Here is a 27,941-nt window from a genome sequence, read left to right on the forward strand (position 1 = left end):
GAAAATGCATTCTGGAAGCAGGAAGTTTCTGGAAAGCCATCACTTTATATAATGACATATTTATATAGTATGATACTTGCAGGGCTTCCAGCTAAGGCTGCTAAACTCCTCACAATGTCCTATTTTCAGGTTCTTGTTGCTTTGACAGAATCCAGTAGTTTGCCTGAAATTTCCACACCTTTGTCTGGTTGTTTCAGCAAAATGTTAAAAGTTTTCATGAAAATCACATCAAGTCAAGCTGGTATTCCCATAACAAAGTTGTCTGAGAATTTGTCAACCCCACATACTGAGAAGCAGAGACTTTTTACCTGGTACAGATGGTTCTAGAGAGCTCTGCTGCTGTTTCCATGAAAATGCCTATAGGCTCAGTCAGTGAAACTAGGAATTCAGTAGAAACCTGCTGGGTTGTGAATCTGCACTGAGCATGTCCTATCCCTGCAAGGTTCCAGCGTATCCGATGAGCTGATGGTGTTCCTGGAGCAGAGAGCAACTCAGCAACTTCATCAAAGGCTGAGCAAGAACTTCCCTAGTCTGGCTTCTGCAGATGTGGAGGGGGGAGACTCTCTTGCATGTTCCTGGTGCCCTCCCAGAGCTCATGTACTATTCCTAGGATGGGAAAGGAGTTACTGGGAGAGACTAGGGCAGAAGCCAGCTGGAGGATGAGAAATGAAGCAGCGACAAAGGGCAATCCAGGTGAGTGTTTTCATGCAGTAGAACATATTAACTTCCACAGCCTGCAAACAACATTTCATTTACCATCACCTGTGAAACCTGCTGGAAAAATGTTAGTCACCTTCTGATTCAGTTGTTTGTTCACACAGCAAATTGAATTCCAGCTATCAAATTACTCCATTTGCTGAAATGGCAGAGATATGTGGGTCTGCAGCAGGTAACTATAAATCCTCCTCATGATTCATGCAGGTGCTAAACTGGCAGTCTCAAGGGGCTTCGTCGTTCTGTGGGGTGACAGCAAATGATAGACATAAGATCTGCATGAAGAGAGAATTTTTAGATGCTCTGAACCACAATTTTACTCTCCACCATGCATGGACAGATTCTCTGGGTAAATGTGCTCGCCTCTGCATGGACTACCCTGGGGCATACCAGCAAGAAAGGCGGCACTGCCTGAACACTATCAAACCAATTCTAAACCTGGTTTGCATGTCTCGGCGTCTGGTGTTTCCTGCTCCAGTCCTGGAACACAGAGCAAGTTGCATGGCTGAACAGCAGCCTGATGAGACCTTGGGTGGCTCCACACAGAGAAATTCCATCATGTTTGCCTATTCTGTTGTTAGGCCTCATTAGCTCAGGCCTGTGTTTGCAAACACAGCCAAGTGCTACCGTTCGTGTACTGGACTGGCATGTGTGGTCTCAGCCTGCAGACATGGCTGCAGCAGGACAGAACACACATCCTTGAGCCAGGTCTCTGGAAGACAGTAGCCTGAGCATCAGCATCACCATGGCATTCCTCCATCTGAACACTCCCTTTCATTTGTTCTCACCTTGGCAACCCTTTTCTTTGCAAACACCTGAAATCACTTCCCTTTCTTTCATTAAATTCAGTCATTCTACATTGATTTCTAGCACCACCTTTCTCCTCAGCCTTTGCCTCATGTAACAAGTGTTCACAGCTCTCATCTCACAAGCGTTTGGGAATTTTGCAGGACCATGGTGGTGCAGGGCACAGCCCTTGCAGCTCCTGCAGAGCCCTCGCCCCTGTTGCAGAGCTCTCACACCTATTGTGGTGCCCTTGCTTTGCACCTCCCACAGCAGTGCGGCTGGCTGTGACCCAGATGCTTGTTTGGCAGCAAGCCTCTGAATCACTTCCACAGGCAGAACAAATTCATCTTGTGATGCTTGGAGGTCTGTAAATCACCTGAGTGTTTCATACAATCATAGAATGGTTTGGGTTGGAAGGGACCTTCCAAAGGTCATAGACTCCTTGTCGTCAGCAGGGACATCCTCTACTAGATCAGGTTGCCCAGAGCCCTGTCGAGCCTCACCCCAACCATCTCCCTGGGCAACCTGTTCCAGGGTTCCACCACCCTGATGATGAAGAACTTGTTCCTAACATCCAATCTAAATCTGCTCTCGTTTCAAACCATTGTCCCTCGTCCTATCACTACAGACCTTTGTAAACAAACCTCTGCAGCCTTCTTGTGGGCTGCAGCTACTGTCAGGTCGCTATTAGGGATCCCTGGAGAGCAGGTCTCCAGGTTGAACAACCCCAGCCCCCTCCGGTGTATTGCAGAGCTCATGGTGAGCATTTCCGCATGAGACTGAGTGCCGGGCACTGCGGGAAGTGTTTGCCAGGCGTTTGCACCTGTGCGTTCAGCCCCCAGGACTTAGAATCACACCCGAGCTCCGCCGGGGCACGGCAAGCCCTGCACGCCCCTCGGGACCGCGGGCCGGCGGTGGCTGGGTGAGGCAGGACCCTGGTCCCTGCGGCAGAGCCCCGTGCAAGGAAAGTCTCCCGGCAGCGAGGTTGGGGCTCGTACCGAGAGGCGGAGCGGCCCGCACCTTCCCGGCCCGCCCCCGCCCACCTCCCACCTGCGGACGCCACATCCTGTCGGTGGCGCGGGGCGGTTGGCGCCATCGCAGTGGAGGCGGGGAGTGGGCAGCTGCCACCGGGCTGGCCCGGTGAGAGTGCGGCGGGGCAAGGACACGCGTGGGCGCCCGTCCTGGGTCGTGGTGATTCCTCCTCGGAGCTGCGCCCTGGGGCAGCCGCCGCAGGAGGCAAAGCATCCCGCCAGGAGGCGGGTCTCGGTGAGGGGGCGGCGGGGGCGCGTCCCGGGCGTGGCGGGGGATGCGGCGCCGAGGCCGCGCCTGGCGAGCTCCCGCTGCTGGGCCGACTCCTCGGCCGGCTCCCCGCCCGGCCCCGCGGGCGCTGCTTCCCAGGGTGGGGCTGGGAACCGAACGCCGACGACGGGGCGTTGAGAACAGCGGTGGCTCCGGGGCCCGGGCGGGAGCAGTGGGCGAGGCGGCGCACCCCGGGACGGGGAGCAGCCATAGCGCGGGCTGCATCCTGTTGCGGCCCCTGCGGGGTGTGTGGGAGCCGGGGCCGGCCGCGGGCGCTGCCTTGGCGGAGCGGAGCGGGGTCCGGCGGAGCGGGGTCCGGCGGTCTGGGCCCGGCGGGAACTGCCCTGGTGCCTGAAGGCCCTCGGGGAGCCTGAGTTCGACCTTCCGACCAGCGGTCGCCTTGCTCTGCTGCTAATCGCTCTGTCCCGTCTTGTCCTGCCTCTGCAGCGTGCGGGCTCGGGGAAGAAGGGATTTAGTTCCATCGGGGTCAGCCAGGATGGGGAGATACCGCAAGAAGCAGCGAGGAGCCTGACCGGCCGTCTGCCTTACTGCCCGCTGGAAGGAGCCGGGGAAAATGTGCGTTTTTATCGCTTTGCAAAGCCGGCCCGTCTAACTGCTGAGAGAGCTATGTGCTGAAGTTGGAGATCCTGATAAAATGGGAGCGCTCACGTTCCTTGCGACTTGCGGTTTGCTTCTAACTCTGGTGCAAGGACACAGCTTGTTCACCTGTGAGCCAATTACTATCGCCAGGTGTTCAGGAATGCCTTACAACATGACTTTTTTTCCCAACGTCATGGGACACTATGATCAGGACACGGCTGCTCTCCGAATGGAGGTAGGTTCTGCTGCTGTAGTATGTAAATAAACGCTGTGAAACAACCGGTTTTGTCGTTGAGAAATGCTTTGTGCTGTCTGTGGCACCGAATGACGAGACGGGTAATGTTCAGGGACTAGATGTTTCTTTAAATCTTTTTGGAGTGTGCTACTGCTGCTGGGTTGTGTAAACGCTGTGTAAGGGAGCTATAGACACCCTTCCTTCCTTTTCCCCCCTCCCTTCCCCCCATTGGATCGTGTGTTAAAGTGGAAGAGGAATGGGTGTAGCGCAGCAATGTGGCTATTCAGAGCGCTTTGGCAGAGCTGATCACATTTAGCACAGGCACCTCACTGATATGCAGAGCAATTCTTGAAATTCTCTGGGGCCATGGCTTTATGAGCTCTTGGCCTGCCTGAACTCGAGCGACGCAGAAATAATGTTTAGAAGTTGCTCTTTGATCCTCTCGTAGCTTATGACTACTAAAGTAGAGGTACCTAAACTTACTCTTAGCCCTCTTCTCCATTATGGCTTTTTGGCTTTTGCATTATGCTGTCTTCTTACTACATACTGAGACAAAACTTTTTTTTTTTTTTTTTTAACCTGAAAACAAACACTTTTCATGCATGAAGAGACTAACGTATGACTCCCTTGAGAATATGCCACCTTGTGGAAAGGCTTTGCTCTTAGCAATACCTATAAAAGGGCCAGAGCCTCTCTGGGTGAGAGGCTTGCAAAACAAGTTTTAAACCTGTTTTAATAAAGGCTTTTCAGTGGTAAGAGAAGGGGAAACATCTTAACACAAGTCTTGAAAAGCTTACTGTCGTGCTGTGCAGAGAGTGAAACAGGAGTTAAAAATTGAGAATTTTCTAGTTAAATTAATTATAGATGGTATTAGAGGTGGCTACTATACTAAACCTTATTTGCATTTTCTTTACTGAGCTTGGAGGAGGAGCTTGGCTCACTTGCCAAAACACACACATTTATTTATTTATTTATTTATTTATGAAGGAATTCCCAGTTTGGCCTCCAGCTGCCAGCCTAGAAGGGCACAGGCTTTGGTCTTGTGTCATGTTTCTCAGCCCAGTGTAGGTGTAAGGGAAATTATGATACCAAGTTTTGAGACACTGGTATGCAAGTAACAGAGTTCATCTGCAGATAAATTGTAGACTTTTGAAATGGAAGGCAGGCTATAGGCTTCAGTTGTAAACTCTGTGGAGTGTCTTGTCAGGAATGCTTTCCACAGTGTCTGATTCTTTATCTTGTTAGGGTTCTTACTTGGTGTGTCTTAACTACAACCGTTGAGCAGCATTTGTCAATGTTCATACCTTCCAGTCCTACTCCTGCTGTCACAGCAGAGGCCACAGAGCCATTTTTGTTAGTTTGCTATGACTTTTCTGAACTGACAGTAACTTGTTCCTAGTGTTTCCCTTCTGCATGGAGGGACTTCCATTTGTGGCTTACCTGCTCCCATGCAGCTACTTGTGTGGCAGTGAGAAGTTTTGTTGTTTCCGTCCTATCTCTTATAATCACCTCTGACTACTGCAGTGGTTGATGTCTGCTCAGCCAGCTGACTGGGTGGCCATGTGGAAAAACAGTGTCTATTAGGAATTGATTTCCCTGCCCAGTTTCATCTGCTTCCTAGGTGTCCTGTCATTGCCACTGTCTGGCCTCTAATTTGGAACACCTCACTACTCTTGGGCAGACATTTCTAAATTGCCTGCTGTGCATTTGTGCAGATCTGCCTGCCTTCATTTGTGATTCAGCAGTGCTGACTGACTGCTTGCTTGCACTGATTTTTTTAGACAGCTGCTTTACTGGTGAAAGGGTAAGGAGGCTTCCTCCCATTCTGTATATAGCTTGTGGTGAATCTGTTGCTAATGGTTAGACTGGACTTAGTGTGGTAACTGTTGCTAATGGTTAGACTGGACTTCGTGTGGTAACTGTTGCTAATGGTTAGACTGGACTTCGTGTGGTATCTTTTGCTAATGGTTAGACTGGACTTAGTGTGGTATCTTTTGCTAATGGTTACACTGGACTTAGTGTGGTATCTGTTGCTAATGGTTACACTGGACTTAGTGTGGTAACTGTTGCTAATGGTTACACTGGACTTAGTGTGGTAACTGTTGCTAATGGTTAGACTGGACTTAGTGTGGTATCTGTTGCTAATGGTTAGACTGGACTTAGTGTGGTATCTGTTGCTAATGGTTAGACTGGACTTAGTGTGGTAACTGTTGCTAATGGTTAGACTGGACTTAGTGTGGTAACTGTTGCTAATGGTTAGACTGGACTTAGTGTGGTAACTGTTGCTAATGGTTAGACTGGACTTAGTGTGGTAACTGTTGCTAATGGTTAGACTGGACTTAGTGTGGTAATCTTACTGTTGGTTGTTGCTGGGTCACTTTTTTGTGATTGGAACCACTGTGTGCCCATGTCATTTACACATGTGGATATGATTCCACATGGTATTTGCTAATGGCTTCAAGTATAGTTTGCCTGTGGTTGGTTGCAGCAGGGAACCTTGTCAGAATTGTTAAAGGGTTCTGCTTTTCAGGGGACTTGGTGTTGCAGCAGAGGAGGAGGAGATACTGACTTCTGGAATAACATTTAATTCCACTTGGCCGCCATAAAGAGGCAGTGGGTTGAGAGATGGAGGGAAACTTCTGTGGTTTTAGGAACTTGAATATTTCTGTAATTGGTAGTCTAAACTTTGTTCATACCAAAGGAAGAATTTTAATAATATGTTGGCTAAAACATCTTTCTTTTGATCCTCAGCAGGAATGCTTAAAGGCTTTGTTTTTAAATTCCATCTTGCTCTTCTCCCTCCCCTCTCCACAGCCTGTTCTCAAGACTGGGCATGGTCTTAGGATATAAACACTGGCTTTTGAGATTGAGGCTTGTAATATTTTCCTCACTTTTGTAACTGACTTTGAGCAAGCTGCTTAATCATACAATCCTAGGGTACACAGTGGAGACCTCTTCAAGAAATCCAAGTATTCTGTGCAGAAAAGGCCTTGACTGTAGTCCTGGTTTTTCCTCCTATCCTGTCTGGAAAATTCTTCCCACTACTTATTATAAAGAATGAAAATTTATCAAAGGGACAGGTTTCACCTGAGGGTGAAGTTCACTCTCCAGAATGATGGTAGCTCTGGCCTGTGTCTCACTCTGAAGGCTCTGCATGTGTGTTCTGCTGTGGGGAGTCTTGTGCAACCAGAGGAGTTCTACTTTCCATCTGCTGGAGCACAGAAGCTTCTGCTCAGTTTCTCTGCTTTTTGGGAAGGTGTTAAACTGGCATTTCTGGGGTGGTGTTTTCATAGTAATATTCCAGGAGAGGATGATGCTGAGCCACTGTCGCAGGTGGCTTTTGTCCTCCAGGAAATCTGATTATCCATGGTCTTATATTTCTGCTTTGTGTATCAGCTCTTCATAATGGGGTGCTGTAAACCAGAACACTGACCTAATTAGAGCAGGAATAAAGGCTAACTCAATCTTCTGGCCTCTGTTATGAAGTGGTCTGGATAGGTAGTCCTTCTGGGGATCTTATTTTCTGCATTAGAAAATTCATACTTTGCAGTTGCTGCCTCCATTCTCCCCCCATTTAATTTTTTTCTTGTTTATACTGAGCTTTCAACTTGGCAGACTGAGTTTAGGCTACTTGAGTTTTAGTTTCTATTTGGATTAGTTTTGTTTATACAACAAACAGTGACTTTTAGGAAAGTAAAACCTTTGTGGAGTGAAGGTTTGGGTATCTTAGCTGAACAGCTACATAACAGTGGAATCTAATTATTTGTAGATGCTTACCACATCTGTATCTCAAAGCAGTTTAACAGTAACACTGCTCATGTTACTACCTGCTTGGATTGGGAGGCTGAAGGTCTAATGAGGTTTGTCTAATGTGGAAAATGGATGGACCCAGCAGAATAACAGGCTCATTATACCTATGCTTAAATAGGTGTAACTCCACCTCGTCATCATCTCCAAACCTAAGGCCCTTCTAATTCCAAAGTAATTCCTCCTTTTAACTATCCTGGAATAGATTGTTGACATAGGGCACTATTCCAGCAACACAGGGAATGTTACTGTCTCATAACTTTCTGTTCATATCCCTTAATCTGTCCTGCTGCAGTTCTGGAATTTGTCCGCTGTAGACAAGCCCTTCAGACTTCCTGATCTGGGTAAGATCTATGGCTTTGTAGAAATACAAAGGCAAAAGGCTTGCCAGTGAGTTTCTAAAGCAGAGTATGCAGAACGATGGAAAGGGGCTGTGTCAGTGTGAGCTGAAATTCCGCCCCCCCCCCCCGACAATAACCAGGCTAGCCCAGTCTGAAAGCAAATGAGGGCTGTATTTACAAGCAGAGAAATGCAATGAATATGTACAAATATACAAAATTCACAACATTTACAATATATATATATAATCAACAGAAAAAGCACAACCGATCTCCCTTTGCTTGGGGGGACCCTCCCAAAGGGGCCTCCCTCTCCCAGGAGCTTCCCCCCCAGGCCCCCCTGGACAGAGAAGCAGAGTTAGTTAAGCAGAAAGTTGTTAACTTAGCTGCCAAGGTCAGTGTGTTATCTTCGGCCAGAAGAGAAGAAGAAACAGCAGCCAGACAGCCCAGCAACTGCCCCCACTGCCGAACGCAGAATGTGCAGAATGCCTACTTTGTTTTGGGTGATAGTTCTTAAACATTTCTATCTATCCAATGGAAGTGTTTAGAACAATCGTTATTTTGCTTTCTTACACCCAATAGTGACTTATTTACATTCTTTCACTTTCTCTGTTCTGAACTTTGCAAGGCAAAATTAAAAAGACAGTTTCAAACCATCACAAGGGCCCACAGAGAAGGACAGAACCTCAGAGAGATTGGAAAAACTGTTGAGCAGTGAGTTTTCCATTCTGAGCCCATGCCCGTGTGCCAGAATATGGATGTGTCTGTGGAGAGCTCAGTGCAGCTGGCTGCAGCAGTAGGAGAAGTTGTATGAGAACTAGGTTCAGGTTAAACTAACAAAACCAGTTTGAAGTGGATGAAGAAGTACCTTCAGAAGCTTAGTACTGAAGTTCTGAGAGTTGAAATTTTTAATGTAATAACTTAATTTGTTTCCACTCAATTTAAATTTACAATTAATTCATATGAAGGTACTTCCAAAGACTGGAAACCTGGTGTCTGGGAGCTTTAAATTGGGGGATGTGTGTATGCACCCAGGGAGGAGGAAGCTGTTTCACCTCTGTAGGTTGGGAGCTTTGGGGAAATAAGTGCTGTTCTGTGTAGAAGGCTGTTAATGGAATGTTCTGCAAAGTAGCACAGGTGTGGAACCTCTACAGAAAGGCATCCTGCCTCTCCCTCTTACTCCCTGTGGGCAGTGCTTGGTGTAATATGTGAACCACTAGTATGTAAAACTTGACTTAAATCTCTCTGCTCTTGAATTTTTGTAGCTCAGCTTCCATTAGGAAAGCAATCAACATTCTCTGTCTGTCTGGAGTCACGTTTTGTCCTTGATGCTGTCTCAGAGCCTCAGTTTGAGTAAGGCTGTATGGACATTGAGCCAATGAAACAAGCACAGTGGGCTCTCTAATTCATATTTTGCTATTTCTTTACCAGATGTCACTGGTATGACTGGGTAGAGCTGCTGGTGTAAAAAGTGGTGAATGCAGCACGCTGTTCCTCCTGTGTTACTTAGGACAAGCTTAGCGCAGGCACAAAAGATAGTGGTGGTGAAGCAGCTGAATTGCTGCTTGTTAAATGAAAGTTTGCCAGTGCCAAACAGTTTTTTTGTGTAGACACTTCATATGGATGAAGGGAAATACAAAGCAATATAACTGACTCCTGTGCTGCATAAGTCTCTAAAAATACAGAGTAGTTGGACATTAATAATTCCATTGTGAGCATCACCATGTTGCTTGTAGAAAACTTTTGGCTAAGGAGTCAAACCCATATGAATTATAGGTAGCTGTGTCATTTGGTACAACACCATGCAAATTTGGGAAAGGTGTTTTAGTTGTTGCATTGCTCTGCTTTCCAGGGTTCTTAAGGCAACACATTCATAAACCATTTTTGCTGATTCCCATGGGTCCACTAAACTGCAGCCACTAAGAAAGTGTTGCCCTTCATCAAGTGTGAGGAGCTTGTGCAGATTGTCTGAAACCAGGCAGGCAAATGTGTGCAATGCTAGCACACTGTCTTCAAATGCATCAGTCATCTGCAAAATCTCATGCTGCTCTGTCTGCACACCATTCCTTGCCCACCTGCTCATATGACTACTACTGCTTTGCTCCTCCTCCTGAAGGGATGCTGCTTAGAATCCGTGGAGGTCCAAAGTAATGCATGCTTGATGAAGAGACTATGCTGACTGTGGTTCATTGAGGTGCTGCTGACAGAATGATTCACAGAACCTTTACCCATGGTCAAAGGCTATTTGGTGTTACAGGAGTGGATCCCTGGATGAAATTGTTAGTACACTTACCTGTCCACTGCATGATACTAAAGGGCTTTAACCTGGATTAGGTTCAGGCCAGTCCTGTGCATGAAGTGTGAAGCTGGCTTACAGAAGGCTGTCTTCCAAATCTTTCTCAACAACAGACTCTTCTGGGAAAAACATGTGTGCTGCTGTTAGTCTCCTTTGCTGTCCCTTCCACGGCACCCTGTGGCATGTTCATGTGCAGCTGCAGGTGGAGCCTGCATCTCAGCCCCCCTCTTCTCCACCGTTGTATGCTGAGTGTGGTCAGTGGCTAAACTGAGGCACCACAGGTGTGGAGTGATGGGCTTAGCATCCTCCAGGAGGACACCTGTGGATGAGTGCAGTCATGCAAGCTCTGCTAAAGCTATTTACATAGAGAAGGAGAACACAGACAGAGCTACTGAGTTTGGAAGTGTTTTGTCTTTGTTGAGGGAAGGTGGTTACTCCTTGGGACTTGAGCTGGTTGGAACACAGCAGCCTTGGAGTTGGAGAAATCTGGCAGTGTGTAAAAAAGCTTTCAGACACAGGTTTAACTGAAGTTAGGATTTGTTCTTACGCTTCACTGTCGTCGTGGCCAGTTCCAGATGGTTTCCATCTTTTCAAGGAAGTGGCTGGTGCCCTGTGGAACCTTGTGAACTTCACCAGATTAGGGAGGACAAGTCTGCTATGGGTGATGTGGTGACTATGCTGTTAAAGGTTATTCTTTGTGTTACCTTCCCTTGAAGGGTAGACAAGTGGACAAAGTTGGATGTGTCTGAGCAGCCCATGCTGTTTTCCTTCTGCTGTCCATGAGCTGTCAGTGAGATCCAGCATCTCATAAACAGCTCACATCTAGTGCACTGGCCCACAGCAGATCAGGCAACACTGTTTTCATCATCTTACCTTTCTGCACTTGGTGAACCAAGTGTACCAAGGGCCATTTGTGGCTGTCTTTGCAAGGCTTCTGGTGCTTCTGTCTTCTACAAATCGAGCCTAAGAATGGAAGAAGATTGTGATGCCTTCTTTCTGAAGAAGGCTTTGTGGTGTTTTCCTGTGGCTGTGAGAGATGCTGTTTGTCCAGAGTGCTGCAGGGGTCATAAGTCTGTGTGGAGCCCAGGCCCTTATTGCATGCAGGTGGAATGAGACTTTAGCTTTCCACTTGCAAGTTGGATGTGGTGTTCAGAATGAGAGCTTGAGTGCAGGATCTTACCCTATGGTTGATAAAGACCATCATAAAAAGGCAGTTGTCCAGGGAAGGCCTGCATGGGATAGAGGATGTGGTCAAATGGCAATGTTTTCTTTTCCCATGTGACAATGCAATGGTTAAACGTGACAATTTCTAAACCTACTGCTGTGGCATCTCTGTAGTTGCCTACCCACTTCCAAGGGAGAGGGTAGGAGTGTCTGCACCACAAAGCTGGCTGCCTCTTTCTCTCTCACCCTGCTGTTGATTCACCAGCCCTTTGGGGCAAGCAGGGTTGCTTTGTCTCTCCTTCCCTTTATGGACCTTTCCTGTGCATCATGCACAGCTGTGGTTGCTACATCACAGGAATAATTTGCTTGCCAGAGGAAAAGATGATTATGCCTGCCCTCTGCTCCTGAACAATGTAATGGAGGTGAGGGGAGGCTAGTTGCTGTCTGCTTATCTGTTAGAAGAAGGGGAGATGTTCAAGGCAGCGTGAGAGCTGTGTAAGGAGCTCCTGCAAACGAGGGGAGAGAATGTAAGGAGCTCCTGCAAACGAGGGGAGAGAAACTTGCTGTGATAGAGAGGCATAGGTGATAGGCTTGGATAATTGGCATTTGCAGGACAGAAAGGATATCCTCTTACAGATACCTGCTCCTTTCCATCCTTGTAGTGAGACAGACAAGAGCTTTGTAGGCAATAAAAAATGAATCATCCATCTTCCTTGTGTTTAAACTTCTGATAGATGAAGTTGGGGGTGAATACCAGTTATTGATAAGGTCTCTCTAGGACTGAGCTGACTTCTTACAGGCTGTGATGCATCTGTTCCTCAATTGCTATTATAGTTCAGTTGTTTGGCAGTTCTGGAGGGAAATGGAAGGTTTTCTGCTCAAATTGCCATCCCCATCCCATGGCTAAAGCCTCCTTTACCAGTTGTGCAGCAGGGTGGACAAGAATTGCTCTGGTCTTTTTCCATGTCCTTGATGGGCCTGTCCATGACTACTTGCACAGTAGTGTTTCTCAGCTCATCTTCACCATGCCACCTCAGCTGCAAGGTGATATCTGGAGATCATCTAGTCTAACTACTCTGCTAAAGCAGGTCACCTACAGCAGGTTTTTTTTCCTTTCCTTTTTTTTCCTCCCTCCTTTCCTTTCCTGCAATAAATCTTGCTAGTAAGCTCTTTTGAAAAGTATTGCAATACTTGCACTTTAGTTTGCTTCAGAATAACTTGTTAGTGACATGTAATATTCCTGTTTCTAACCTTTGCTGTGGTTAAAAAAGATAGGGATAGGTGTGCTTTTATTTTGCACTTAAAAATACTTAAAGGGAAAACATGGAGCTAAGGTGTTTTACTAGAGAAGAAATTCTGGAGTTGCTAGTTACCACAAAGCAGTCTGGAGCCCACAGGAGTAAAAAGCAGAATAGTGTGTGTAATCTTGCTGTGTATGTGTCTGTGTGTGTGCTGTCCATGGCAAGCTTAGTGCCTGCCTCTCATGTTGGAGAGTTTTTCTGGGGTTTGTTTACTGGTTAATCTTCCTGTCAGCTTTAAAGAGCCAGTGTGAAATATATGCATCCTGTATTGCACATGGAAGGGTGAATGATGGTGGAGAGTTTACAAATATCCTCCTGATTTGGTTGCCAATACATTGAACATTTAGGTGATGAGTAACTCTGCTCACTCAGCAGTTGCCCAGCCTGGGATCTGAACTGATGCCTGGCCAGTTAGCTACAGGCTTGTAATGAAGTTCTGGCCCAGAGTCTGCACTGCACAGGCTTTTGTCTGCTTGCTGCTCAGTCCCTAAGCCTCTAGAGTTTATTGCACAGTACTTTTTAAGACAATTGCCCTCTGACTGCCTTCAAAATGGAGATGTTTCAGGTGCTGACCAGTTGGCAGCTTCCATACCTGTAGGACCATGGGAGGAGCAGACTGCTGGGAACAGTTAAGCTTAGGAACTGTTGCAGATGAAGCTGTCCCCAGGCTTTGCTCAGAGCCCTTTGAAACTCCAAGGACATACATTGCCTTTGCTGTATGTTGGAAGGACAAAGATAAAAATCTCATCTCTCTGCAAACATCTTTCATTGTAGAACAGCATTGCTTGGTCCACCTGCTTGTTTACTACATTGGTTTGGTTTGGTTTTTCTCTTCATCTCTGTCTTTTAAACTCCAGATTGTTTTTGAATAGGAACCTTTAACTCTTTTTGTCTTTTAAACTATGGAGGGAACCTACTTTCTTCTCTGACAACAGATTTCATTCTTACCTTTATAACTTCTAAACTGGTAACAGTTTAAAAATGTTTAGTAATCTTTAAACTAAACCTGACTGCATTTCCCTTAATTCTGTTGTGAAGCTGCAGCAAGTCATGCTGCTCTGGTTAAAAGCAGCTTATTAAAAGACAAGTCAAATCCATGTGCTTTCAATGATTCTCTTTTACCTCTGTCAAATTGGGATGCACTAATGATGTGTGTTAAACTTACACATATTCATATCTAAAATATTTTACAGCTATCAGTGAATTTTAGTGCTGAAGAATTTTTGTTGTAGAGGAGTTAGCCATGGAATTTTAACTGAGTTCAGAAGATACGGATTATGACACATACTTGCTGCTGACAGCAGTAGTGAATTGCTGCCCACAGGTCAGGTAGTGACATGGAACATGTGGGCCTCCAAATGAGTTCATTCCATCTTCACTGGCAGTGTAAAGGATGGTTGACATTGCACTAATGTTCCTGAGCTGCACCCACATAAGCAGCAACTTCTAGCAGACATGTAGTAACAAGACACTTACACTTAAACTGCCTCAGTCTCCTGCAAAGTAGTTTCTAAATCCTTATATACCAACTTAAAAATGTCTTCAACTTGCCTTTGATCTAAATCCATCAGTGTAAATTCCAATAGGAGGAAGCTGTTCTTTTCTCAGCCCTGCTTTTTGAATCTAATGAACTTCATTGTTCATTTGGTTTCACAGAATGTTAGAGATTGGAAGGGACCTCCAGAGGTCGAGTCCAGCCCCCATGCCAAAAGCAGTTTCATGTGTTAGGACATCAATTTATCACAACTTAATAAATTGTGCAGGAATTAAAAATCAGAGATTCTTAGCATCTGATTCACTGTGACCATCAGCAAATTGCCACCCTTGCCAGCCCATCCACGAACTGTATGAAGGCATTAAGCCTCTGTGGGTGTGATGCTAATCTCATTTGCATCCACTCCTGAATAACTCTGTTGAAACAATAGTGGAGGATTAAATCAACCATGCCATACTTGTTTCACTGGTTTTAACTGAAACAGATCAACATTAGAAAAGTGGCTGAAGATACTGTAAAGATGAATTGTTAGGATACCTCTGGTGAGTGTAAAGAATAATTAATGCCTGTTTCTCTTGAGACCATAAACACCATGGTTGACAGTGACCGTAACACAAGAAGGACATGGACCTGATGGAAAGGGTGCAGAGGAGGGCCACAAAAATGATCAGAGGGCTGGAGCACCTCTCCCATGAAGACAGGCTGAGAGAGTTGAGGTTGTTCAGCCTGGAGAAGAGAAGGCTGCAGGAAGACCACCTAGCATCCTTCCAGTACATGAAGAGGGCCTACAGGAAAGCTGGAGAAGGACAAATAGGATGAGGGGCAATGGTTTTCAACTAGAGTAGATTTAGATTGGACATTTGGAGGAAGCTCTTGCTATGAGCATGGTGGAACACTGGAAGAGGTTGCCTGGGAAAGTGGTAGATGCCCCAACCCTGGAGATATTAAAAGTCAGGCTTCATGGGGCTCTGAGGAACCTGATGATGTCCTCACTACAGGGGGGTTGGACTAGATGACTTTTAAAGGTCCCTTCCAACCCAATGCATTCTAGGATTCAGTGAAATATCACATATGAAAGTGTGAAATGTATTGTGTTTAGGTTTTGAGCTTATACTTTAATTCTGTAGTGACCCGTACTGGACGGTGCTGGTGGTTTAAGTTTGGTACTGTAAATTATTAATCATTAATTGGTAAGTACTAATCATTAAAGTGTCCTGTAAGGAGCAAGGGAGATGGAGTTGTTGATCCTTACAGGTCCTTTCCAAGATGAGATATTCTGTGATTTAATTATTAATCCTTTAGGTAAGGTGGGGTTTTTTTTCCTGTAAAGTAGGTGAATGGTTTCCTGACTAACAATGTGTATCTTCAGTATAGGTAGGAATCTGGGGTGCACAGTGTAGTATCTTGGAGGAAATGTAGATTTAAGCCCATTCTGGCTTCCAAGGTTGAATAGAGAGTTGTGTAAGGGAGAAGGCTGTAAGGTTGCTGTAGGTCACAGGATTGGTATCAAACCAGGAAAACAGATACCCTTGCTCAGCTTTGAGACAATTGATGTCTCTCATTGTTTAGCTTAGTTAACCTCAGTGTTAACTGGATTAACTAAGCTAAATGCTTTAACTGGGTAGCTAGACCTCAGTGGTTAGGGGTGGTTAGGTTGTTACTCTCATAAATAACTGGCTTCAGTGGCTGAACAAAGGCTCTGTTCCTCTGTGTATCTCAGCAGTTCCAGGTGTTTCCTGTCTCACAGTCAAAGTCTGCTACAGCTGATTGCAACAAAGACCTCAGTATTTTGAGCCACTGTTTTCTATATTATGTAAATATTTATGTGACATTAGTCAGCAGTGTACAAGGGAGCATTTTCATTTCCTTGTCTTTGACATACATGAGTAGTTATTGTACATCCTAACCCTAGAGACATCTTTTCCCTGGGATAAAACTGAGATGAGGTGGGAGAGAACATCTGCATCTGTCTGCCTGGAATAATGAGCTTCTTTCTGTTGTGTTTTGGACTTGTAAGCCTGTTAAGCACAAACTAGAGAAGCATGCTGAGTGTGAGATTCACATCATCTTTGGCTTTACAGTTGCTACGAGCTTGTTGGGGGTCTCTTTGGTTAGATTGTTGGGGGTCTCTTTGGTTAGATTGTTGGGGGTCTCTTTGGTTAGATTGTTGGAGGTCTCTTTGGTTAGATTGTTACAGTGTATTCTGGTTTGCCTCCTGTTTCCTGGTGTTTGTTACCTGTTAGCAGGAAGGTGATTTTAGGGCTTGTATTGGCTTTGTGAGGCTTTATTCTTGGTTTTGAAAGAGTCTGGTTTCACTCTGGGTTTAGTGCTGCCATCACCAAATCTGTGTGCTTACACCTTTCTTCATCATATGATGGGGCAGGGTTTTTTTACTGCACCCCAGAACTTGCTCTAAAAAACTTTATCAAAATAAATAAATTTTATGAACTGTGGGTGACCAAAAAGAAGCATTCATAACACTTGAGACAATTTCCACCATTTCAAAGGTAAACTCAGTTTCTGTAAGAGTTATATATCACTACTCCAGGCTATTATTTTTATTTCATCCCAGGTGCCAGGAGGAAGAAAGTTTACATAAATTAACTATTGGAGGAAAGAAAATGTAATCAAAAAGAAAGCAAGCTGCATCATTATGCAAAGGGAATAGAATTAATTTTTTGTCATCTGAAGCTTCACAGCATTTGTAAAATAATCCCATTTAAGGGACTGGAGCATGTTGTACTAGAACTATACTTCTCTCCTTGTCATAAAATACTCAAGCCTTGGTCTCCTACAAAGGGAGCTCCAGAGCAGACATCCAAAGGCAGGATCAGATGTCTGTGTGCCTGCTGTAATGACATCTGCAGATGCAGTAGACAGCTGCAGTGCTCTGAAGGACAGGGCCAACATTATTTTGTTTTTTTTCAGAAAGTATTTCTATGCTCTGCTTTATCTTCTCCCTCCCCCTCCTCCCCACACACTCCTATGTTTCTTACAAGGGTCCTTTGAAGATTTGTAGTTACTCCATTTTGACAGGAAAATTTTATTTATGGGTGGATTTTCAGTAAGAAGACTTACTCTTTGGGTATGGATTGAGAGAGAGAGAGATACAGACAGATAATTTGGGGTACTTAAAGGCTGACAAAAGTGAGGATGCTGTTCTAGACTCAGAAGTTAATCCTTCCTTTACCAGTCATTGCAGTGCTGGGTCAAAGGTTGGAGCAGATGATCTTGAATGTCTCTTCCAACCAAAGGAACTCTGAGTGATTCTATGTGTAAATATTTGAGAGGCATAGCTGTTAATGGCAGAGAATAAAGAAAATTCTTCCTAAATAAAAACAAACAAACAACTTCATGATGTCCCTATTTATCAGCATGTTTCAAAGCCTGCTAAATATTGTTTCAACTTTCCTGATGCATGAATTTGTCATTTATCTGTGATATGGAGATTCCTTTTTCCTGAAATACAAGAAGCAACTAATCAAAAAGCTTACCTAAAAAGGACTTAGGCTGATGTGGTCCTGCAGGTGGATTTCACCCTTAAGTATGGGTCATGTCCCTCAGAATGTGGAGTGTCCTCCTCTGGAGACTTTCAAGACCCATCTGGATGTGTTCCTGTGCAACCTGTGATAGATTCTATGGTCCTGCTCTGGCAGAAGGGTTGGGCTCAATGATCTTCAGAGGTCCCTTCCAACCCCTAACATCCTCTGATCCTGTGAATGTTTTTACCCTGGTTTTAGATAAATCTGGGGCTTTCACAGTAGCTTTCAGGTTTCTAACACTGTCAAATAGGAAAAATCAGATATGCATAGTTGCAGGTTGTCCAAGATCCCGAGGCAGGGGCTGGGCTATAAGTGTTATTGGAGCTCAGGCTGCTGTGTTTTGCTCTTTCACAACTGCTGAGCAAACACTTCCTTTCTGGTAGCTTTTCAAACCTCGAGGGGAACAAATGGAAGCCATCATGATGAAAGTTTTGATGCCTTGAATGATCTTTTTTAAAAATTACTAACCTCAGCCTTCTCCTTCCCCACAGCCTTTTCTTACGCTGATGAATCTTCACTGTTCTCCAGACGTCCACACGTTTCTCTGCAAAGCTTTTGTCCCTGTCTGCCTGGAGCAAGTGAATGTGATCCACCCTTGTCGAAGCCTCTGTGAGAAAGTCTATTCTGACTGTAAGCAGCTAATGGACACTTTTGGAATCACTTGGCCTGAAGAGCTGGAATGTGCCAGGTGGGGTGTTTGTCATGTTGATGGATGGTGGGGGTGATCTAGACTGAGTTGAAAATCTGAAGGCAGAATGTGAACTGTCACCTCCCTGGAGCTTCCTCATCACTGGGAACACAGAGTGCTTATGTATAGGACTATTTTTTGGTTAAAAGTTTTCATTATTGAAAGTCTGCTTCTGACTTTTTTTTTTTTTTTTTGCAGCAAAGTTCTGCAGCAGTTCTCAGTGTTCAAATAGTAGCAAAAAAGAAGCTTTGTGCTAGAAGCTTCTTGAAATGTTAAGTATTGAGTGTTACAGGATAGATTTTACTTTGATTTCTGCTCTCTGACCTAGGGATGGTCATGTTTGCTTCATGGGAGTTTTATAAATACTTGCTCTTAAGATAGTAAGTATAAAATATTCTGTTATTTGAATGGACACAGAGCATTAAATGGTAGAAGCCTTATTTCACTCTTCACAGAATCACAGAATGTTAGGGGTTGGAAGGGACCTCAAAAGATCATCCAGTCCAACTCTTAACTGCTTAAATGTGGAGGTTCAGTCTTGTGTTGCTTCTCATGTTCTGTCTGCTAAAATCTTTTTAAAATGTTGTCTTTTCCTCCAAGATGTTCACGTGTCTGTTCCAGGTAGAGGACAGTTAATAATGCATTAGGAGAAAAGATGAATCTCACTGTGTGTTAAACTGAAACCACTGAAAACACTCCTCTGTAAGCTTCTTGATATTCTGGCCCCCAGCTGCAGATACTGACAAATTATGAAGGCCAGATTTTTGTTTGTTTTTTTTAAGACATCAGGGCAAGAAGTATAGGAAAGGAGCAGAGGGTAGAAACTCATCCTAGGCTGCATCAAAAGGTGATGGTGGCCAGCAGGCGAAGAGAGGAGATTCTTCCCCTTTATTCTGCTCTTGTGAGACCACATCTCAAATACTGTGTCCAGTTCTGGTGTCTCCATCATAAGAAAGACACAGAGCTGTTGGAGTGAGTCCAGAGGAGGCCACAAAGATGATCCAAGGGCTGGAGCACCTCTGCAATGGGATAGACTGAGGGAGCTGGGGGTGTTCAGCCTGGAGAAGAGAAGACCTTAGAGCTGCCTTCCAATAGCTGAAGGGATCCTCCAGGAAGGTTGCAGAGGGACTTTTCATAAGGGTGTCTAGAGACAGGACAAGGATGCATTCCTGTGTGGCCTGCCATAAGTGTTCCTGCTCTGGCAGGGGGGTTGGACTGGATTATCTCTGGAGGTCCCTTCCAACTCCTAACATTCTGTGATTCTGTGAACACCGAGAGAACAACAATTAAATAGCTGTGTTTGAATAGCCTTCTAAATTGAAAGTGTTTGAAGACTGTTTTTAGAATCCCACATTTTTTTTTCCATATAATGCACATCTGTGGAATTTAAGAGTGCTTAGAATGAGAGATCTTTTTTTTTCATATTTCTGAGAAATAATTATAGCTGAGAAATAAGTGACTAAAGGAGCTGAGGCTGGTTAGTTTGAAAGAGAGGAGGCTGAGGGGAGACCTCATTGCTCTCTACAACTACCTGAAAGGACTTTGTGGAGAGGCTGCTGCTGGTCTCTTCTCAGAGGTAATTAGCAATAGAACAAGAGGGAATGGCCTCAGGCTGCAACTGGGTAGGTTTAGACTGGACATTAGGGAAAATGTTTTCCCAGCAAGAGTGGTCAGGGATTGGAAAGAGCTGCCCAAGGGAGGTGGTGGAGTCACCAATCCTGGATGTGTTTAAAGGTGGTTTCGATGTAGTGCTTGGGGATATGGATTAGGGGTTGTGCTGGTTTGAGGCCAGCCAGAACACCTCTTGCCCCGAAAGGGACAAAAGAATGAGACACGCAAACAGATTGGAGAGTGATGGAAAGTTTAAGTGGAAAAAAAAGCGATTGGTGAAAATACAGAAAAACTACAAACTACAAAGCATAGTGGAAAAGAACATCCCAAAGCATACAGACTCCCCCACACAGTACCCAGAGGTTTCCCAATCCTTCCCTCCTCCCACCTGAGGGTCTACCCAATCCCTCAAGGCTCTTCCTTCCCCCCCCTTCCACTGCTAGGCAAGTCTCAGGCTGGCCAGGTCTGACTGCCCCCCCCCCCTCCATTCTCCTCCTGGCATTAGGCCTAGTCAGGCCTAAGAGGCCTGAGATACCCCCCCCCGGCATTACCCAATAAGAGAGGACATCTCCCATGGGAGCAGAGAGGGAAGAAAGAGGAAGAGGATGACTCTGCAGATGGCTTTATAAGGCGCAGTATTTATGGGTAGAAATACGCCGTTTCCTGTGTCCACCCCTAGTGGGCAGGTACCTGGGACACCAGAGGTGTATCTCATGCAGCAGTGGCAGGGGGCACCCAGCCCAAACTGCCACATCGGTTTAGGAGTAGGGTTAATGGATGGACATGGTGATCCTGAGGGTCTTCTCCAACCTGAATGTTTCTGTGATTCTGCATTAAGGGATTGCCTCTTCTGTTTATTTATGCAGACTAACAAATTGTGATGAGACTGTTCCTGCCACTGCTGCTGTGACCACAAACGTGCATGGAGCTCTGAAGACCCCAGGCCAGACGCGAAGGGATTATGGATTCTGGTGTCCCCGACACCTGCACACTACCAACGGGCAAGGCTACAAGTTCCTGGGGATTGATCAGTGCGCGCCCCCCTGCCCCAATATGTACTTCAAAAATTACGAGTTGGACGTTGCAAAAAGCTTCATTGGAATAGTTTCAATCTTCTGCCTTTGTGCCACGCTTTTCACATTCCTGACTTTTCTGATTGATGTGAAAAGGTTCAGGTACCCGGAGAGGCCAATCATCTACTACTCCGTCTGTTACAGCATAGTTTCCCTGATGTACTTCATTGGATTTTTACTCGGGAACAGGACTGCCTGTAACGAGGCAGATGATAAGTTAGAAATCGGTGAAACAGTTGTGCTTGGCTCCCAAAACAAAGCCTGTACTGTCCTTTTCATGGCTTTGTATTTTTTCACCATGGCAGGAACTATCTGGTGGGTGATTCTGACCATCACTTGGTTCCTGGCGGCGGGAAGGAAATGGAGCTGTGAAGCCATTGCACAAAAGGCCATGTGGTTCCACGCAGTAGCCTGGGGCATACCTGGGTTCCTAACCATTATGCTCCTTGCAATGAACAAAGTCGAAGGGGACAATATCAGTGGAGTTTGTTTTGTGGGTCTCTACGATGTGGATGCCTCTCTGTACTTTGTGCTTTTGCCCTTGTGCCTCTGTGTGTTTTTGGGCCTGTCTCTGCTTTTGGCTGGTATCATCTCTTTAAATCACGTCAGGCAGGTCATACAGCACGATGGCAGGAACCAGGAGAAGCTAAAGAAGTTCATGATCCGAATTGGAGTTTTTAGTGGTTTGTACCTGGTGCCGCTCGTCGCACTGCTTGGATGTTATGGCTATGAACTGGTGAACCGCAAGGTCTGGGAAACGACTTGGGTGTTCGACCACTGTGACCAGTACCATATTCCTTGTCCCTATCAGGTAAGCAGCAATTCCCTTTAGATATAATACTGGCAAGTTAATGAACAAAAACCCCTTATGCATCACCATCCCTGCCGTTCGATTAGGAAATTACTTTCACCTTAATTAATCAGTTGAAGAACATGCAGTGATTAGTTGCTGTTGAAGCCAAAATCAAAGGTATGATATTTTTGCCTTGAAATTTTTGACTAATCAAATTGATGGCACTCAGCAATTTAAATTCCAACTCACAGCTCTGAAGGGAATCTAATAATCTTTATGCTACTTGAACTTCATGTTACAAGTCTTGTTGGAGAAGAAGATCAGTCTTCACGGTATCCATTCCTAAAAGCAGTTGCTCAATATTTGGGTGCCTAGCTTAGTATCAAAGTACCTAGGGTGAATTTTCATCAATCTCAGTTGAAGCTAAAACATAATGATTCTTGAAATTGAGTCTAAATGGGATTTTAAGTGTTGTTTACAACCACAGATTTAAACTCACTTTCCTTCTTCAAAGCGTAGAAGTGTAAACCACTTGAAACTGCAAAACAAATTTCTGCTATGTTTGTTCCACAGCAGATGTCATTTGCAGGCTGATTTTCAGTAATGTGAAGAGATCTTTAAGAAAACCCAAGCAAATAAACAAGAAAACCCACAACCCCGACATCACTTTAAATTGCTGAGGTGTTCATCTTTGAACATTTGACTCTTTAAAAAACTTGGAGAGGCTTTTAAAGTAAATCTGCCCATGTTCAGTACTCTTTATGGATTCAATCTTTTCTAAGTACATAAACCATGCTGCAATTGCAAGTAATTTCTGGTTTGTTCCTTTCCATTTAAGAACAAATACAGAAGACACCAGCACTAAGAGAAATGCAAGCATCTGATGTCATCTTTCTTTGCTTTGTACTTACCATCTATGTTTTTATTGCAGTGAAGTTAGCATTAAAAGGAGGAGTATCAGCACAGGCATTATGGAATGATAGGCTTGATCCTTCTACATACCTAAACATCCTCTATATCCTCTCTGTTGAAGTCAGTGTAAGATGAGACTTTGGTTTATTTTTGCTTCCAAGCGCACTTGTTTTACACTGAGCTCTGTATCAACTTAAATGGCCCAAAACAGAGAGTTTAAAAACAAAAAGACAAAACAAAAGAAAAAGACAAGACAAAACAAATCAAAAAAACCCAAACGAAAAATCTCCTCAGTTATTTTCTGGTGTTTAAATATAACAGCAAAGTATAAGAGCATGTGTTGTCAGCCTTTAATTAACCTGTTGGAGAAAGTAAACAGCAACAGGGAATGTTAGGCAAAAACAGGCTTAATGGGATCTGTGCCCTAATAAAGAACAGTGTGTGCTAGCTGTGGGCTAACTTCAAGGGGTGTACTCAGCCTTGGCTTACCTCAGTTAGCTTGTAGGCTTCTGTTACATTGGCTACATGTAGTGGGTTGAAAATTCCACCCCCAATATTAAATTCTGCCAGACCAGCTCAGTTGGAAGCAAATGAAAGCTGTATTTACAAGCAAAACCATAATCTACAATGGAATGCAATGAATATGTACAAAACATATAGGATTTACAATATTTACAGGTATTTACAATTAATAAACAGCACAAGGACCACCCCCGGCCAAAGACCAGGGGAAGCTAATAGCTTCTCCCTCCCTGCCTCCCCCTTACCTCCCTGTACAAAGGGGAGAAGAAAGGAGCAGAGGGACATTAGACTTAGCCAAAACAATGCAGCCGAGGTCCAGCAGAAGCACAAAGTTAGTATCTCCCAGCCCAAGGAAGCAAGAAGAGAGATTGTTTTGGTACAACTAGTTCAAGTCCCTTATTTCTCCAATGGGATTGTTTAGAGAAATCATTATTTTTCTTTTTACACCCAATAGTGATTTTATTTACATTTTCACCACTTTCTGTTCAAGATCTGTGAAAATGTTTAAAGGCATAGCCTAAAACTACCACACTCCATCAAACCCAAATGAAAACAAACTTCAGTTAAGTATGCAGTGTTACCTGGCTAACAAAAAGAACGACTTTCATAGATGGGGCTGGCAGGTAAAGCCAGCTAAGGTGAATTGAATTGGTAGCGTGGGAGCAGAAGGTAACCACCTTTCACTGAGTTAAATGCCTCAGCTCCTGTGATCCTGTTCTGCAAATGGATGGATGAATTTTGCAACAAACAGAAAACTACTCTGCAGTTCCCTGCGGCTCCATGAAAACTGTGGCTAAGCTGATAAACTCCTGACTCATCCACTTACCGCTTCCCTTCAGCTGAGGGGATAAATCTTACATGCACAAACCATTCTCTGAAGAATGTGGGTACTAATCCCCCCAAAAAAAAATATCTTTCCTTTCAATTTAAAAGAAAAACATTTCCTTCTGACTAATCTCCTCTCTGTGTATTCAGCTGTAGGCATTACCAAAGTCTGACCTGACTCTACATGCCTGAAGTTTGTCCAAGCCTCAACAGCCAGGAGGGGAAAGTCTCTCTTTAACATCATCCCTTTGCTTTCTCTGTTTAAAAAAATAAATCAAGGAATGTGTTTTCTTCTTGACTTTTACTAAACTTGCTTATCTTCTAGGCAAAAGCACTAGCAAGACCAGAAATATTTTTGTTTCTGATGAAATATTTGCTGACATTGATCGTTGGCATATCGCCGGTCTTCTGGGTGGGCAGTAAGAAGACTTGCTCTGAATGGGCCAATTTCTTCAACAGGAACCGCAAAAGAGAGTAAGAACAATTCTTCATTCCTCTGTACTGTAGAGTAAGTTGGATTCCAGACATGGTTCTTGAAATAGAGCTCAGGTAATCAATGTTGTCCTTAGACACTTTCTTTTTTGGAGTCTGAGTGCTGCGTGTGGGCTTGAGAAAAACTCCACTGGAGACTGTGGAGGTTTTACATGTGCAGTGTCCTTTTGACAGCATTCTCCAGCAGACAGAAAGTGTTTCCCTCTGCTGGTATTTTCTTCCCCCCCCCTTCCTAGAGCAGAAAACCTCTTGTTGTGTTTAACATTGGCTAATACATCTCTGGTTGAATGAGAGAAGATTGTCTCAGCCATCAGTTTAGATCCTTTCAAGTGTTCTGGCTACTTCCTTCGGCAGAAGACTTAGTTGTGTTTACCAACAGGCCATAATAACGTCCTCTGCTTTTCTCCTCTGCCAGGCTTTTCTTATTTTAAAATTAATTTTCATTAAACTCTCCTCAATATTGCTTTTGTTTTATGCATCTTCTATTCCTTATTTTTCTTCCAAAATGGAATAATCCCATTTTAGGAAGTGTGTATGTATGGATTTAAACAGCTTATTAATGGCATCTCCATTTCTTGCAGTTGTCATTTTTTTTTCCAATACCTTTTTATTCCTTGATTATTTCTCTTTAGATTATCTCTGTTACTCTTAAATTGTATTTCTTTGGATTTCCCAAGGCAGCAATCCTTAAGCTCCTTTTATTTCACATCTACATTCCTTGGTGGTGAGCTTACAGCTTCCTTTCCCTCTCCCTTTTTTTCCCCCCTTTTTCTGTATATTTTCTTTTCACTTCAGATGTTAACTGCTTTCAGCTATAAGAATTTAAAAATAATTAAGCCAGTTTTACAATGCTTACCTTTTTTTTCCACTTGAACAGGGTTTGCTCTACATAAAGTTAATTTGGTAATACAGCTGCTTATGACCTCATCCTGCTTTCCTCTCTTAGATAATTAATCTATTGAAGTCCTCTCCTTGCACATGCTCTTTTTTTTTTTTTTTTTTTCCATTTGTGTTCATTGCCAACCCTGGATGTGTTTAATGTCATTTAGATGTGGTGCTTGGGGATATGCCCCTGCTTATTGCAGAGGGGGTTGGACTAGATGACCTTTGGAGGTCCCTTTCAACCCAGACCATTCTATGAGATGGTTTAGGGGTGAACTTTTTGGAGTAGGGTAGATGATTGGACTTCATGATCCCAAGGGTCTTTTCCACCCTGTATGGTTCTGTGATTACTCTCCAGCTCAGATTGCATCATGGTTGCTATTGTTTTTGTGTGTGAAGCTGTATGACATGATACCTAGGCTCATCCTGTTCATTCAGTGCCATGCTTGTATTTTCTTTCAGCCCAATCAGTGAGAGTCGCAGAGTGCTGCAAGAATCCTGTGAATTTTTCTTGAGGCACAATTCCAAAGTTAAACATAAAAAGAAGCACTACAAATCGACTTCACGCAGACTGAAAGTCATTTCCAAGTCGATGGGGACTAGTACAGGTGGCACAGCAAATCATGGAACTTCTGCAGTGGCCATCACTAATCATGATTATTTAAGCCACGAAACTGTGGCAGAAATTAAAACCTCTCCAGAGACGTCCGAGAAAGAGCTCGAGGCAGATGGGACATCAGCCCGAAGAGTGGAGGAAGGAGAGAACAGTGGAGATCAAATGTTACCTGGTTCTAAACTGACTGTGGATCAGGGGGAAAAGAGGAACAAAGCAGACAGCACATGTGAGATGAGTAGCTTGGCTGAGAGCATGAAGAGAGGAGGTGAAGGAAGGTAAGGCTCCTTAACTCAGTCCTCTGCTTATGTGCATTACCAGTACTTCTAGAAGTTTTCTCTTTCTTCCCCCTGAAGAATCAGGGTACTCACACTGTACAGTTAACCCTCAGGAGCTGCCAGGGGTGCTGTAGTTCTTAGAAACTGTTTTATGTGGCCATATGTCTTTAGCACCTGGGCTGGTTTGTATTTCTGTAGGACTCTTCTTTAAGTGTTGAGTGCTGGAGCTTCAGCTGGGAGGATGTTCCTGTGTTGTTGAACAGTGAGCCTGAAGAAATCTATGGCTGCAGTGCCATCATTCTCAAAGGTGACAAGTCTGCAAAAGAACAGTGGTGCTCTTGAGCCTGGAAAAGTGTACAGTACTGCATTCAGTTTTGGGCTCCCCAGTTTAGGAGGGACAGGGACCTGCTGGAGAGGGTCCAGCGGAGGGCCAGGAGGATGATTAGGGGACTGGAGCACTGCCTGATGAGGAAAGACTTGAGGGACCTGGGGATTTTTAGTCTGGAAAAGAGAAGACTTAGAGGGGATTTAATAAATGTTTATAATTATCTGAGGGCTGGGGGTCAGGAGGGAGGGGACAGGCTCTGCTCACTTGGTCCTTGTGATAGGACAAGGATCAATGGATGTAAGCTGCAGCACAGGAGGTTCCACCTCACCACAAGGGGGAACTTCTTTACTGTAAGGATCACAGAGCACTGGAACAGGCTCCCCAGAGAGGTTTTGGAGTCTCCTTCTCTGGAGACTTTCAAGGCCCATCTGGATGTGTTCTTCTGTGACCTGAACTGGATTGTATGGTCCTGCTCTGGCAGGGGGGTAGGACTGGATGATCTGTTTGAGTCCCTTCCAACCCCTGACATCCTGTGATCCTGTCAACTCTATTGCATTCTCTTGACAAGAAAATAGTTTGAGATACAATTTTGTTGCTAAAAATATGGTGTTTGTTTTTTTTTTTTCCCAGTGTAATGCACTGTGCTTAGAACTTACCCCTTGTCTTTTATATTTCATTACTTACAGGATAACTCCTAAAAGTGATTTTGTTGAATCTCCTTCGCTACAAAGCAGCTGTTCCCAAATCCCTGATGTCTCACAGGCAGCTTCTGTACCACTGCTTGTCTACTCTGCTTCAGACACCAGAAGAGAGCTGGATTCAGGAAACAGCTCAAACCTTTGAAAGGTTGAAATTTTCCTTGAACATTTTCAGTGCCTAAAACTGATAGGGATTCTGTGTTACACTGGAAAGAATGGATATCCTGTGCCTTATTATTAAATAACACACATACCTTGCTTTGCACTTAAGGAATGTTGTAAGTACTGTATTTTAGTCCTATCCAGGAATAATGGGAATTAAAGTGGGACACAGCTAGGTTGACAAGCAGTAATTTAAGAAAAAGATATATCTATATCTATCTATCTTCTTATAAAAGATGTAAGGAAATCTTATATCTTATAAATATTAAAATCTTACCCAAGTTTATTCCAAATATATTACTATTCCAAATATAAAGAACTCTTCATAATGAATTGCATTAAAATAATGCTTAGAAAGCACTGTTACTTTTCAAGGCATAAAAGTTCCATTTGCATTTTTTTCATGTTTTTGGAGGAGGAAAAAATTATCTTTTTTATTCTCTTTTTTTACCACCTTAAACAGCAGTATCACTTCAATAAGGGATAC

General features: G+C 44.2%; 1 protein-coding gene across 1 annotated transcript; it reads left to right on the top strand.

Annotated features, from left to right (window-relative positions):
* The first annotated feature begins 3,411 nt into the window (after positions 1 to 3,411).
* On the top strand, positions 3,412 to 27,635 carry FZD6 (frizzled class receptor 6). The gene is made up of 6 exons (XM_054385331.1): positions 3,412 to 3,634; positions 18,069 to 18,265; positions 20,743 to 21,760; positions 24,327 to 24,475; positions 25,838 to 26,266; positions 27,281 to 27,635. The coding sequence occupies exons 1-6, from the start codon at positions 3,455 to 3,457 to the stop codon at positions 27,435 to 27,437; spliced, it is 2,130 nt and encodes a 709-aa protein (XP_054241306.1). The 5' UTR covers positions 3,412 to 3,454; the 3' UTR covers positions 27,438 to 27,635.
* Positions 27,636 to 27,941: the final 306 nt, after the last annotated feature.

The sequence above is a fragment of the Indicator indicator genome, chromosome 12 (assembly GCF_027791375.1).
Source record: "Indicator indicator isolate 239-I01 chromosome 12, UM_Iind_1.1, whole genome shotgun sequence".
Lineage (NCBI taxonomy): Eukaryota > Metazoa > Chordata > Aves > Piciformes > Indicatoridae > Indicator > Indicator indicator.